The following is a 14,632-nucleotide window of genomic DNA, read 5'->3' on the forward strand; positions in this document are numbered from 1 at the left end:
TAGGTGCCCAATATATGCTACTGGTGATCAGTGGAGAAATAACTCCAGAAAGAATGAAGGGATGGAGCCAAAGCAAAAACAACACCCAGTTGTGGATGGGACTGGTGATAGAAGCAAGGTTTGATGCTGTAAAGAGCAATATTGCATAGGAATGTTAGGTCCATGAATCAAGGCAAACTGGAAGCATCTCATGAGATGCTAGTTAAAAAAAAAAAAAAATGCAGTCTCAGTCCCCATCCCAGAATCAGAAACTTGGGGTGGGGCTCAGGAATCTATGATTCTGACTGCCCACTAAAACTGGAGAACAGCTGTCCCAGATGATGCATGGTTTTGCCAGGACTGGCACTGGGTACTAATAAACCAGATCTCCTCCGAGGTGACATTACTCAGCGGCCACACACTGAGGTTTAGCACACTGGCCGTCACTGTTGTGTGGATGAAAACACTTACACACTTAATTTTGAAGGGTTTAGGACTTAAAAGTGTTAAAGAAGGTGAGTTCCCTTCCTCATGGCCCTCGTGTGTCCCAGAAACCCTGCTGGCCCTCAGGAGGCATTTCCTCACCTGCTCTGACTTCCCTCCATCAAAAAGCACTCTTTTCCATCCTTGGCATTGAAAACCAGGTCTTATTTAGGACCCCTAACCAAGTATGCGTACAGTAAAATGTGCTCTAGAAATGAAGCTAGAGGACTGCATTTTTGTTTTTATATTCATATATAACAAGTATGCTGTGCACACTGACTTTTATTACCAGATTACCATCTATTTTCTAAGATTGTACCATTTTAAGGATTACTTTTAGGTTATTGATTTCAGCACCTTCAGAATTTTGAAATGTTCTTAAATTCCCTTTGAGAGCAAAATTCTGAAAGATGGCAAAAATTACATTTTTTTAAAGGTTCAGTCCTGGGATTGATCAAAGCTCTGGCTTGTGGGTTTAGCAAGGTTCACTCCCCATCCCCATGCCCCATTAATTTTTTTTGGGGGGGGGCCCTTTTCCTTTACAGGAACTTAAGAATGAAGTCTGGGAATATTCTTCCTATGTGATGTGTTTTATTAATGATAAGCTCCTGGGTGATGCACTTGATCTACAGAAATGGGCCCACAAAGTGTGGGATATAGTTGATTTTAAGCCTCCTGCACTTTACGAAGCACTTACTGTGGATTATTCTGCCAAATTCTTAAGAGACACCAAGGCAAGTTACACTAATTTTTTTTAAAAAGGAAAATAGTGAAATCTTTGAGCATTTATATTAAGCACTAATTACTGATAAACCTAGAAAAGGGAATATAAAAGAGTAGAGGACTAGGTTAAGTTCTCAATGAACTTGTGATCTCTAGTTGCAAAGAACTGATGGGGTTTGGCTTGGTGGTGTGTAAAGCCAGCCTATCTCACAGCAGGTAGATGGCACAGGCAGAAGAGCATCCCTATTCAAACATTTTGACTCTCCACGAGAAGCTTATGTGCGTTAATTCGCATCTATTTAAAAATATTAAGACCTCCTCCCTCAGACAAAGTCGAACCTATCCTTTACTCACTTTGAGCATGAAATATTTTGATTAGTATGTTGTAACGCCTAAGTGAGAGCTCCTGCATGGAGAGACTGGCAAGTCTGAGAAGAAAGGTGACGCATAGGCGGCAGGAGGAGCAGTCGAGTGATGGCCCTGGGGTTTCCGATGGTAGACGACAGTCATGAAGCTTGAGGTCCAGAGAGCAAGAGACAGACATCAGGGTGGAATGGGCAACCGCCGTGAGGCTGGTAAATGGATGCAGTTTTGCTCAGGAACCTTGTTGCAGCAACAGCTACCACATGCTGAAAATCATGGCATGCCCATGGTGGCCTGTGCCTACCTAAAGCTAGGATCTGAGCCATGCAATGGCAAAGACCTTGGCTCTTGTTCACCCTTATTCAGCCACTGCCTTGAACAGAACTTGAAACATAGGAGGTGCTCAGTGAATATTTTGTTGAATAAACAGTATACTTGCAAAATGCTCTAAACTCTAAGGCGTGGAGAGGAATTTAACATTCATAGCAGTTCATTCCCAAAGGGTCAAGAGTCTCAAAGTACATGGTGTGCTCTGGGGACGGCAGAGGACAGTAAGGAGGCCTGAATGAGCAGGAAGGAGGCTGGGAAAATGAGAGCATCAGTCGGGATTCTTGGTGCCAACAGTACCAAGCTGTTCTGATTAACTTAAGGAGAAAAAGTATGTACTGAGGGATGTTGGTAAATCCACAACTGACAAAAAAAGTTGGAGACCAGCTTTGGAAAGCAGGCAGGAACCAAGGGAGACCTGGCAGCAGGAAAACATGGCCAGAGTCACGCCCCAGGCAAGTGCAGCCAGGGTGCTGCCATGGGTGCCTACTGGCCCTTGAGTCTCCCTGCCGCCTTCACTGAGCATAACTTCTCTGTTCTCCTTGGGTCTCTGTGGCTCCCCAGAGGCCGAAGGCCCCAGGCAGAAGCACCTGACCAGTCAAGCCCAGGTTATGTGCCTACACCCTGGCTCTCAAATGGTGGGGAAAGAAAGAATGTTCTGCAGAGGCTGGTGCAGGAGTTTCCCAAATAGGAAAGCTGCTTTCTTTTCCTATTTTTTTGTTTTATAAAAACAAAAAACAGAAAACCCCCCAAACCAGATCCACTAAGCAAAGGTTGAACTTACTGTCCACTCTAACCAGGGAGTTAGATTTTATCTAGAAGAAAGCAGGCCAACAGAACTTTTCATCAGAAGTATGACATAACCTTCTTTGGTGTTTTAGAAAAAAGTTTAGGGCTGAGGCCACAGAGCAGGAAAACATGGAGTAGGGAAAGCTTGATGGCAGGGTGGCCATTTGGAAAGCTGCTGGAGTAGTGCAGGCTAGAAATAATGGCAGCCTGAATTAATTAGTGACTGAGGAAAGAGGACCCAGATTCTAGAGAAAACCCTTGGATTTTTTGCCCAGAGGCTAGATTTTTCATGCTGAGTTAAACCCAGGGAGACTTGTTTACTTCTGGTTTGAAATGATAGAGTAGATAATTAGGTTTGGCTGATAGGTGACATTACCTTGTGTTACAAGTCACTTGTTCTGTTTTCATTAGGATTTCTAAAATTATCTACTCTTGACAACCACATAAAGATAATATATTGATGCCCAGGGAAATTTAATAATGCCTGAATGGATTCACACATTTTAGAAGTCAATCATAACTTCCAATATGTCCTCTTTTTCCTCCTAAACCTGTGAAGTTTACGATATTATGCCTCTTAAAGTTATAATATTCTTTTATGATTAAGAACTTGTAATATAGAAGCAGAGAGGCACAAACATAATCATAATTATTAATAGCATGGATATAAATACTTCATTCCTGGATACCAGGTATTATAATACTATCTTAGTCTTTAATTTAAAAAAGAGCTTGCTGCTGCTGCTGCTAAGTTCCTGCAGTTGTGTCCGATTCTGTGCGACCCCATAGATGGCAGCCCACCAGGCTCCCCCGTCCCTGGGATTCTCCAGGCAAGAACACTGGAGTGGGTTGCCATTTACTTCTCCAATGCATGAAAGTGAAAAGTGAAAGTGAAGTTGCTCAGTCGTGTCCACCTCTTCGAAACCCCATGGACTGCAGCCCACCAGGCTCCTCTGCCCATGGGATTTTCCAGACAAGAGTACTGGAGTGGGTTGCCATTGCTTTCTCCGAAAAAAAAAGAGCTTAGAGCAACATAAAATAATGATAGTGATACATTTAAAAGTGATTTCATTTATGCCTCCTAGATTCTTAATAAGGCAGGACAAATTATGTACTTGTTAAATCAGGTAGCATTTTTATGTAGGAGAATGGTGCCTAAGAGTTGCAGTGTATTCTATTAGATGTGGTTTGCTACCAAAATGAATGCCACTGTGATGGAGAACAGTGTTTTCATTTTGGGTGCCTCTTTGTAGGGCTAGACAAGGGCTCACAAATGTTAGCTGCCTCTACCAGAAAGGATGTCAATTGAAAATAAGAGCTTGGGGCGTCTGGGAGTATGAGGTCATAAAAGAGAGAACTAAAAGGTACAGCGTCCTCTCTTCCCTATCTCTTGCATAGTACCTATGCATACAGTGGTCTTATTTTTCCACTCAGAGAGACTGTGGCCTGGCTCTGCTTAGCTAATCTGTGCAGTCTTTCAAAATCCAGAACACACAGTAACCAAATCTATGGGCTCATGTGGATCTTTTTCCAGAATTACTCAGGAAAGAAAAGGCTTCCCAGTCTGCTCTTTTTCCCAAAGGGACTGATCAGTGTCCCTTTCCACACCCAGTCTGTGATGTGGTTGCTATCTAGGCCATGTGTTCTCAGTCTTGTGTGATAGGTTAATGTGACTTACTACTGAAAGCTTTTAAAAAGCATGTTACTTAAGTTATAAAATTGTAGTATAATAAAATGAAACAAACTTTTTAAAGTCATCCATTTAATTTTGCTGTTACATCATCTATGTTAATGCTGTCAGTCATCTTAACACAGAAAACATTATGATGTTATATTTTTGGTCACTTCTAAAACTTTCTTCCAAAACATTGACCTGCATTGCCTTCTTCTCTTTAATTTTAATAGCATAATTTTGTGTTCTTGGACATTTCTATTGATCTTTATCCAATTGGAAGATTGATTTTTGAGGTAAGAGGATTTTGGTGGTTGTTTTTTAATAAGTTGGGGAGAGTGAGACTCTCTATCAGAATGTTTAATCTTTGAAAACTTTTATCTTTATTTTTAGCTATATTCTGATACATGTCCCAAAACATGTAAAAATTTTCAGATCTTGTGCACAGGAAAAGCAGGGTTTTCTCAAAGTGGCATCAAGCTACATTACACAGGTTCCATTTTCCATCGAGTGGTAAGGAATGGCTGGGTACAAGGAGGAGGTGAGTTTTTTTAAACTATTTAAGTTGAAACCTTAAATACAACTTAGTTGCAACATCAAATCCGAATATCCAAACTTCTGTTTATCTGCCTCTTTGAAATTCATATAGAATTAGAATATATTTAACATTATATGTTATATAGATATATTTAAAGGATGGTCAAATGATGAATTGATATTCATACTCTTTTTAAAAATTCCATCATTATTAAAATAAATCTAAAGTGTGTTACTAGGAATATTCCAGATTAAAAAGTGGTATAAGAAAGTAGGATGGGTAACATTTTTTTAACCAAAAGATAATTTTAAATGCTCACCTAAAAATAAAGTATATAGAAAATACAGTGCTTTTAAGAAACATGCTAAAGGTAGGAATTTGAAAACAGAATAAATGAAAAACAGCTTATTTCTCACCAAAGATATTACACTGTTACAACTGAAATAAGATCAAAAGCATTTTGGTCTCCATCTTTGCTTTCTTTTCAGGTCAATCCTTTGGCTTTACACAAAGGAGGTACCTTGATTAGCAACACAAAATTCAATTTTAGAGGCCTTTTAGGAGATATCCCATAGGGAGCAATCAGGCAGCAATTTAAAAATAATTGGTTTAGTGTGGAAGGAGATTTTCTTGAACTTGATGAAATATGCAAAGGCTTAAATTAATAATGTTTCATTATTTTTCTATAATCTGGAACATTCTCAGGCTGATGAGGAGAAAAATATAGATTTAATCCAAGTATCTTGTATATAAATCAGCTCTTGTATGTAAATCAGCTTCTCCAAAATGAGATATCACCAGTACTGTTTCTAATCCAGTTGTTTTTCTACTTAATGTTTATGGTGTGTGCTAAGTCACTTCAATCGTGTCTGCCTTTTTGCGACCCTATGGACTGTAGCCTGCCAGGCTCCTCTGTCCACAGGATTTTCCAGGCAAGAATACTGGAATGGGCTGCCATGCCCTGCTCCAGAGGATCTTCCCAACCCAAGGATCGAACCCATGTCTCTTCCATCTCCTGCATTGGCAGGCGGGTTCTTTACCACTAGCGCCACCTGGAAAGCCTGGTCATATGTCAGTGTGTGTGCGTGTGCACACTCAGTGTGTGCGTGTGCACACACACTCAGTCGTTCAGTCATGTCTGGCTCTGTGCAGCCCTTTGGACTGTAGCCTACCAGGCTCCTCTGTCCATGGGAATTTTCAGGCAAGAATACCAGAGTGGGTTGCCATTTCCTCCTCTTAGGTGTCTTCCCAACATAGGGATCAAACCCAAGTCTCCTACATTACCCCTGAGCCATTGGGAAAGCCCACGTCAGTACACATAAATATGTCAGTATATGTGTGTGTGTGTGTGCGTGCACACATGTGTTCAGTTACTCAGCCATGTCTGGCTCTGTGCAACCCTTTGGACTGTAGCCTACCAGGCTCCTCTGTCCATGGGATTTTTCAGGCAAGAATACTGGAGTGGGTTGCCATTTCCTCCTGTTAGGTGTCTTCCCAACCCAGGGATCAAACCCAAGTCTCCTGCATTACCCCTGAGCCATTGGGAAAGCCCATGTCAGTACACATAAATATATCAAATTTTTATGGGCCCTCTTGAGGATTGTCTTATACTAACAAAAAGTGAAAGACAGTCTAAATGTTCACCAATGGGAAATTAATTAAATCAGCATAGCAATATAATGAAAAATTGTGCTATGCTGTGCTTAGTCGCTCAGTTGTGTCTGACTCTGCAACCCCATGGACTGTAGCCTGCCCAGTGCCTCTGTCCATGTGGATTTTCCAGGAAGAATACTGGAATGGGTGGCTATGCCCTCCCCCAGGGGATCTTTCCAGCCCAGGGGTTGAACCCAGGTCTCCTGCATCTGAGCCAACAAGGAAGCCCCTAAAAATTTTATGTGGTTATGTATATTGACATAGAAAATGTTTAGGATCTGCCTAGTTTTTCATCCTATTGCTATGCCAATTGAAGTAGTTTCCCATTGGTGAACATTTAGACAGTTTTGATTTTTGTTAGTATAAGATAATCCTCAAGAGGGCCAAATCCGTGTCTCCTGGTACTTAGTTCACTGTAGTCACTGATCTTCCAGATGCGGTTTCCATTTTGTTTTTAGCTAGACCTCCTCTCACCCCTGTGAGCCAGACCAGGATTTGGGGAAAGTGGACCATGATATTTATTTATTTGAAGCAAAATTTCCAAAAATTGCATAGGTCTCAGTTCATGTTTTCAGATAACAAAGCAATGCTGTTTAAGGAGTTTGGAAAAAAAATTCTGGTTAATAGATTCAGCTCCAAACTGACACGTGTAAGTTGCACCATGTTGGATAAGGAACTTGTCATCTCTCAGTCAGTTTCCTAATCACAAAATGGGGATAATTATAATATTACAGGATATGGTGAGGATTCAAGGACATGGTATTTTGAACCGCTAAGCTCCATAAGCACCCTCCTCCTTCAGATGTCAGATTCTCAGAGGGCTTTGGGTAGCATTTTGGAGTACAGGAACTGACTGTGGTTTGGTGTTGTGCCTTAGGATGCTTCCAAGCACTACTGCTTGCTTGCTGGGACCAAGAGGCCCTACAACGTCTTCTTCCTCCCTCGACCCCATCTCATCATCTGACCTCTCCCTCTTGCTAATTCTGCTCCACACATAGGGCTCCTTGCTGTTCCTGAAGTATACCAAGCATATGTATGCCCTGAGGTCTTTCATTGTTTCTTTTGCCAGAGCTATGTACACCCAGCTATTCCTCTGCATATCCCCTGCATCACCCCCTGACCTGTTTCTGGTTTTTGCTAAGAGCTTATCTCAGGAGGGAATTACCTGACCACCCTGTTCAAAAACTCCCACCTTCCTCTCCATATACCTCTCCTCTCCCCTTTCTGGGCTGCTCTCCTGTCCCCTTACCGAGCTTTATTTTTCTTTCTAGCACTTTTCACCACAGGACATACTATTAATACTTCTTTGTTAACTTTCTATTTCTTTTCAGTAGAATGTAAGTTCCATGAGTGCACAGATTTTTATCTATTTCATTCACTGTTACATCTTCAAGTTAGAGAACAGTGCCTAGCATACAGTATTAGTAGATGCTTTTTAAAAGTTTGTTCAAAGAATGAATGAATGAAGATAAACAGAAAGCATACATTCTGTTTGTTTCTAAAGTTGAAGTTAATGAAGATACCAAGTTGTTAAGTCACTTTGGCAGGATCCTCTTTGTGGCTCCCACAAGGCAAACTGCCTTGAGAAGGATCTCTTGAGATTTACTTTAATATATTTTATCATCATCATGGTCATCAGAATGATAGTGAAAATGATAATGAGAAGATGCATTCCGTAAGTATGTGATAATGCACAATAATAATGGCCACTAATGAAGGCGCATGATACTCTGCCAGTCACCATACATGTGCTCTCCCTCAGTTCAGTTCAGTTGCTCAGTCACGTCCAACTCTTTGTGACCCATGAATTGCAGCACGCCAGGCCTCCCTGACCATCACCAACTTCCGGAGTTCACTCAGACTCACGTCCATCGGGTCAGTGATGCCATCCAGCCATCTCATCCTCTGTCGTCCCCTTCTCCTCCTGCCCCCAATCCCTCCCAGCATCAGTCTTTTCCAATGAGTCAACTCTTCGCATGAGGTGGCCAAAGTACTGGAGTTTCAGCTTCAGCATCAGTCCTTCCAATGAACACCCAGGACTGGTCTCCTTTAGGATGGACTGGTTGGATCTCCTTGCAGTCCAAGGGACTCTCAAGAGTCTTCTCCAACACCACAGTTCAAAAGCATCAATTCTTCGGCACTCAGCTTTCTTCATAGTCCAACTCTCACATCCATACATGACCACTGGAAAAATCATGTGGACCTTTGTTAGCAAAGTAATGTCTCTGCTTTTGAATATCCTATCTAGGTTGGTCATAACTTTCCTTCCAAGGAGTAAGCGTCTTTTAATTTCATGGCTACAGTCACCATCTGCAGTGATTTTGGAGCCCAGAAAAATAAAGTCTGACACTGTTTCCACTGTTTCCCCATCTATTTCCCATTAAGTGATAGGACCAGATGCCATGATCTTAGTTTTCTGAATGCTGAGCTTTAATTAAGCCAACCTTTTCACTCTCCTCTTTCACTTTCATCAAGAGGCTTTTTAGGTCCTCTTCACTTTCTGCCATAAGGGTAGTGTCATCTGCATATCTGAGGTTATTGATATTTCTCCCGGAAATCTTGATTCCAGCTTGTGTTTCTTCCAGTCCAGCATTTCTCATGATGTACTCTGCATATAAGTTAAATAAGCAGGGTGACAATATACAGCCTTGACGTACTCCTTTTCCTATTTGGAACCAGTCTGTTGTTCCATGTCAAGTTCTAACTGTGGCTTCCTGACCTGCATATAGGTTTCTCAAGAGGCAGGTCATGAGGTCTGGTATTCCCATCTCTTTCAGAATTTTCCACAGTTTATTGTGATCCACACAGTCAAAGGCTTTGGCATAGTTAATAAAGCAGAAATAGATGTTTTTCTGGAACTCTCTTGCTTTTTCCATGATCCAGCGGATGTTGGAAATCTGATCTCTGGTTCCTCTGCCTTTTCTAAAACCAGCTTGAACATCAGGAAGTTCATGGTTCACCTATTGCTGAAGCCTGGCTTGGAGAATTTTGAGCATTACTTTACTAGCATGTGAGATGACTGCAATTGTGCGCTAGTTTGAACGTTCTTTGGCATTGCCTTTCTTTGGGATTGGAAGGAAAACTGACCTTTTCCAGTCCTGTGGCCACTGCTGAGTCTTCCAAATTTGCTGGCATATTGAGTGCAGCACTTTCACAGCATCATCTTCCAGGATTTGAAATAGCTCCACTGGAATTCCATCACCTCCACTAGCTTTGTTCATAGTGATGCTTTCTAAGGCCCACTTGACTTCACATTCCAGGATGTCTGGCTCTAGGTCAGTGATTACACCATCGTGATTATCTGGGTCATGAAGATCTTTTTTGTACAGTTCTTCTGTGTATTCTTACCACCTCTTCTTAACATCTTCTGCTTCTGTTAGGTCCATACCATTTCTGTCCTTTATCGAGCCCATCTTTGCATGAAATGTTCCTTTGGTATCTCTAATTTTCTTGAAGAGATCTCTAGTCTTTCCCATTCTGTTGTTTTCCTCTATTTCTTTGCATTGATGGCTGAAGAAGGCTTTCTTATCTCTCATTGCTATTCTTTGGAACTCTGCATTCAGATGCTTATATCTTTCCTTTTCTCCTTTGCTTTTTGCTTCTCTTCTTTTCACAGATATTTGTAAGGCCTCCCCAGACAGCCATTTTGCTTTTTTGTATTTCTCTGCCATGGGGATGGTCTTGATCCCTGTCTCCTGTACAATGTCATGAACCTCCATCCATAGTTCATCAGGCAGTCTGTCTATCAGATCTGGTCCTTTAAATGTATTTCTCACTTCCAGTGTATAATCATAAACGATTTGATTTAGGTCACCTGAATGGTCTAGTGGTTTTCCCTACTTTCTTCAATTTAAGTCTGAATTTGGCAATAAGGAGCTCATGATCTGGGCCACAGTCAGCTCCCAGTCTTGTTTTTGCTGACTGTATAGAGCTTCTCCATCTTTGGCTGCAAAGAATATAATCAATCTGATTTCGGTGTTGACCGTCTGGTGATGTCCATGTGTAGTGCTCTCCCTACATGACTGCATTTCACACTCAGAACTACCTGGGAGGCATTTCCCATCATCTCTGTCTATAGCAGATGAGGAAACAGTGTTGGGAAAGGTAACCAACATCAAGATCAAAATAAAAATCATCTGACTTTGGAGTTTACCTTTAACCACTGTTCTGCATTGCTGAATCTGTTGTCAGAAGTATAGAAGATATCCCAGAGCTGAATTCAAAGGGGTGGGTTATGGTCATAAAAAATATTAAATACTGACTGACATGGTGTCAATATAAAATATTCACCTGGGAGATCAGAAGCAAAGGGCAAGAGTAGTGACAAGTGTTGGAGAAAGAAAGCAAGGGAGTGTCACTGGTATTTACATAAGTCAGCAGACAGGGGAATCACCTGGGCAGGTTCACCAAGCAAAGCAAACTCTGGCACAGGAAGGAATTGGTGCTAGAGGACATGCATCTTCTCCAAACCCAGATTTAGCCTGTGGCTACTGCAGCAGGCTTCTGAGAACAGCCTTGGGCTGTGTGTTGAATGCGGCGGGAGTGGCAGGAAGGAAGTATATATCTGGCAGAGTAGGTTGAAGACTTAAGGTTTATCAGTTAACTTTTGAACCAGCTTTATGAGTAGTATAATTTAAACTCTATATGACCCTTTCCTGCATAAATTCTCTTCACATGCTTGCTGTTGCATCAGATTTCTTTAAATAGCACAGATACTTTTATGATAAAGCACTCGTACTGAGTTTAAATGGGCCAGTTCTTCAGCATTTATTTATTGCACATTATTCGAGGAGGCCGTCTAAAGGGCTGAAAGAAGGAAAGGGGCTGAGGGGAGAGCACAGACCTCGGAGACCTCTAGTTTCACTACAGAAAGCCTTGCTTCTGTTGTAGCTGTGCAGAGAGGAGTTTTATAGTAGGATCACTGCCTAAGCCAAAATATGCATATAATGCATATAATGTGAAACAGGTTCTATAAATACCATTTAAAAATCTTCATATTGCAAAGGAACTTCAGTTCTAAAACACCAGATAAATGAGTTATCACTACAGAGTTCCAAAGAATAAAAATTTGAACATTAATTCTTTTTGGAGCATCTATTTTCATTCTGTGTTTAAAAGACCTCACTGTTCCTGTGTCATCCTCAGCTAAATCTTTCCATTTTTTATCTGAAAAGTAAGATCAACCATGGAATAACTTGTGAAATAAGTCGAACCTATATGAACACACTTAATTTAAATTCTGGCCACAATTATAATTTAATACTTCATCATTTCAAAGGCTTTACATTAAATTTAGCCTACTTGGGAGTTATGAGGGGAAAAAAAAGGGATCAGGAATGTTAAAGTACTTACAAAATACAAGTGAAATCATTATAGAAGTATTTTCATGGTATAGACACTGAACAATTAGGTCACTTGCTCTAGTTATTGTTATAAATGGAATCATAATTTAAAGCATTTTCCCCTGCCATTATCTCTTTTTTAGTTTCAGAATTTTAATGTTTATTTACTGCTATTTCTCAGATATAGTTGCTGGGAAAGGAGATAATGGAGAGTCAATTTATGGACCAACATTTGAAGGTATGTGTCTCTAAATTTTGTCAGTCATATTTTAATTGATTATTCAAATTTAACAGGACTGGACAATTTCACGATCTGAAATAAGAGAGCATTTGGAGTGATACACTACAAGGACACATGCCAGAAGTGGGAGTTAGAAATGGGGTGGGTGGGGAGGCCCCCCTGTCCAGTTCAGAACAGCTTTGTACTTTCTTTCACTTGCCTCGTTGTATTATTTCTTTAGAATAAGTTTCTAAAATTAGGATTGTAAGGATAGAAGGGAATTTATATTTTTAAGGCTTGTACTTTGCTATGCTCATACTTAGAATTGGTACCTGATAACCATCCTACTAAGATTGTCATTGGGGATCCTGGGAAGATGGTAGTGGTAGTGGCATAGTTTTTTAATTTTTTGAAATCCCAACCTAAAAATAGACAAAAAACTCGATGGGAAAACTAAAGACCCATGGATAACACAACAAAACTACATGCAAGGTATCTACACGAATTTCAAATATAAACAGGTGAGGTCAAACTACCAACAGTCACACAATCCGCATGGTATTAGCATGGATGTGAGTGAAAGCAGGACATTTTTGTCAGAGCTGAGGATATAAAACCCCACAATATGCAAGAGCAGGGTAGTGCATGGGACCCCTCATAAGGCTTGAGGCCAGAGCAGTCAAACTTTTGTGAACTCTCAAAACTGATCTGAAAGCCCTCTGTTCCAGGACAGGCCCACACTGAGAAGAAGTGCTGGGAATGGAATCAAAATTAAGCAGGTATTGGGGTAACAGTGATGAAGAGGGAAAGGGAACAGAGCTAGGAATCCCAGAAACCAAGCTGCCACACAGATGACCAACACACGAAAACAGCACTAGAGGGAGTTTGTGAAGTCGGGAAACTACCTTCCTTCTAAAGCCACACCTCCTTCTAAACACTGAGGGAGACTAATTCTACATAAAAATAAAGTTGCATTAGAAAGCAGCAGAAATTTTCTTGGAAAAAAAAAAGATGCATAGTCATATAACTACGGATAATGAAAGCACCATAGAAATAAAGCTCACAGGTCAAACTGATTTCAAAATAAGCTATAAAAGACATAAAGAAAATGATACGACAGGAAAGAACTCGTAAATCAGAATTAGAAAACCTCAGATACGAGGCTGTTTACAGAACTGAATAAAAGAATTAACAATAAAAGAAAATTCCAGAAATGAACAAATTATAAGGAACACAAGGTCAAATAAAAACAACTGATATGTGTATTAAAAGAAGCAAAAGGCAGAAGGAGAAAAACATTTTTTAAACCAAAACGAGATGAATACAGATGAAAAGGATTTACAACAAAGTGATACAGAACGAAGATCCAGCATACAGATGATAAGTATCCTTAAGGAATTAAACCAATAGAAGGGAATGGAACAGATACTAAAAATCATAATTTTAAGAAGCTTTCATGAAATAAAAAAGGATCTGATAGTCTGTATTTTGTTTGGGTGGTGGTGACACAACTACACCCAACTGTCAAAATGCATCAAACCGAACATCTAAAATATATGCATTTTACTGCATATTCATACCTCAAGTAAAAATATCTTTTTAAAAACCTGAAACTACTTACGGAAAGAACAGACAGCTACCTGACAATACTGAACCAGAACAACCAACACAGGCATATTTTACTAATATTATTAGATATTAAAGAAAAAGAAAAAAGAATCTTTGGGCAGTTAGACAAAAACAGTAAGTGATTCATAAGGGAAAGAAAAGTACATTATCATCATATTCTTATGCCAGAAGAAAACTGAGTAATATATTTATGATGCTCAATTAAAATGAAATGTGACCTGGGGACTTTATATCCAGTCAAACTGAATGTGAATTTTAAAGGGCACACAGAGTTATCAGTATGTAAAACTTCAGGGAATAGTGTTGTCATGGGTCGTTCCTGAGGAATCAATGACTGCAGAATGAGTTTCATTCAGCCAGATTACAAGAGGGATCCTGACAGAAGAATTGGTGGTGAGCATTAATCACATAATTACTTATAAAACTAAAATTTAATGAGGAATAAAAGGGTGAGAGTATGATATATAATGACTATATGCTTAGTCTAACAATTTTTTAAAAATGAAAGAAATGGGGAGAATATACACAAAATTTTAAACTACTTTCAGTTAAATTTTACTGGTGATAGTTGTATTATACTGAGATTGTGGTATATACAATGTAGGAAAAAACAAGTAAGTATGAGATAGTCTAATTTTATAATTTCCTGTCCTTCAGAGTTAGAATCTTTATTGTGGAAGAAAGGAAATACAGATGAAATATAATAGAGGTTAATAAGTAAAATATTCCGTAGTCCTGAATATGAATTGGAAATATCCTGTTAAACTCAAGAAGTATTGTATCTATATCTTAGTTCTGGCCATGGAATTTATCTACAGTGACCAGCCCCGTAGTGATACATTCTCCTGGAATTTGGATTGTTGTTTTAAAATGTCATTTCATGCTTAAATAAACCAGGGTCTCTGGAAAACATG

General features: G+C 39.9%; 1 protein-coding gene across 7 annotated transcripts in view; it reads left to right on the forward strand.

The window, feature by feature from the left end:
* PPIL6 (peptidylprolyl isomerase like 6) overlaps nucleotides 1-14,632 on the forward strand; it is a 37,740-nt gene that overhangs the window by 6,519 nt on the left and 16,589 nt on the right. For 4 of the 7 annotated variants that reach the window (XM_005210819.5, XM_005210820.5, XM_005210821.5 and 1 more), the window contains exons 3-6: nucleotides 1,008-1,196; nucleotides 4,570-4,632; nucleotides 4,730-4,877; nucleotides 12,051-12,107. In XM_005210819.5, coding sequence (XP_005210876.1) covers nucleotides 1,008-1,196; nucleotides 4,570-4,632; nucleotides 4,730-4,877; nucleotides 12,051-12,107 — 457 coding nt within the window. The remainder of the gene's footprint in view (nucleotides 1-1,007; nucleotides 1,197-4,569; nucleotides 4,633-4,729; nucleotides 4,878-12,050; nucleotides 12,108-14,632) is intronic. The other 3 variants (XM_005210818.5, XM_010808446.4, XM_010808447.4) reach the window with 3 other exon arrangements.

The sequence above is a fragment of the Bos taurus genome, chromosome 9, assembly GCF_002263795.3.
Source record: "Bos taurus isolate L1 Dominette 01449 registration number 42190680 breed Hereford chromosome 9, ARS-UCD2.0, whole genome shotgun sequence".
In the NCBI taxonomy this organism is placed as follows: domain Eukaryota; kingdom Metazoa; phylum Chordata; class Mammalia; order Artiodactyla; family Bovidae; genus Bos; species Bos taurus.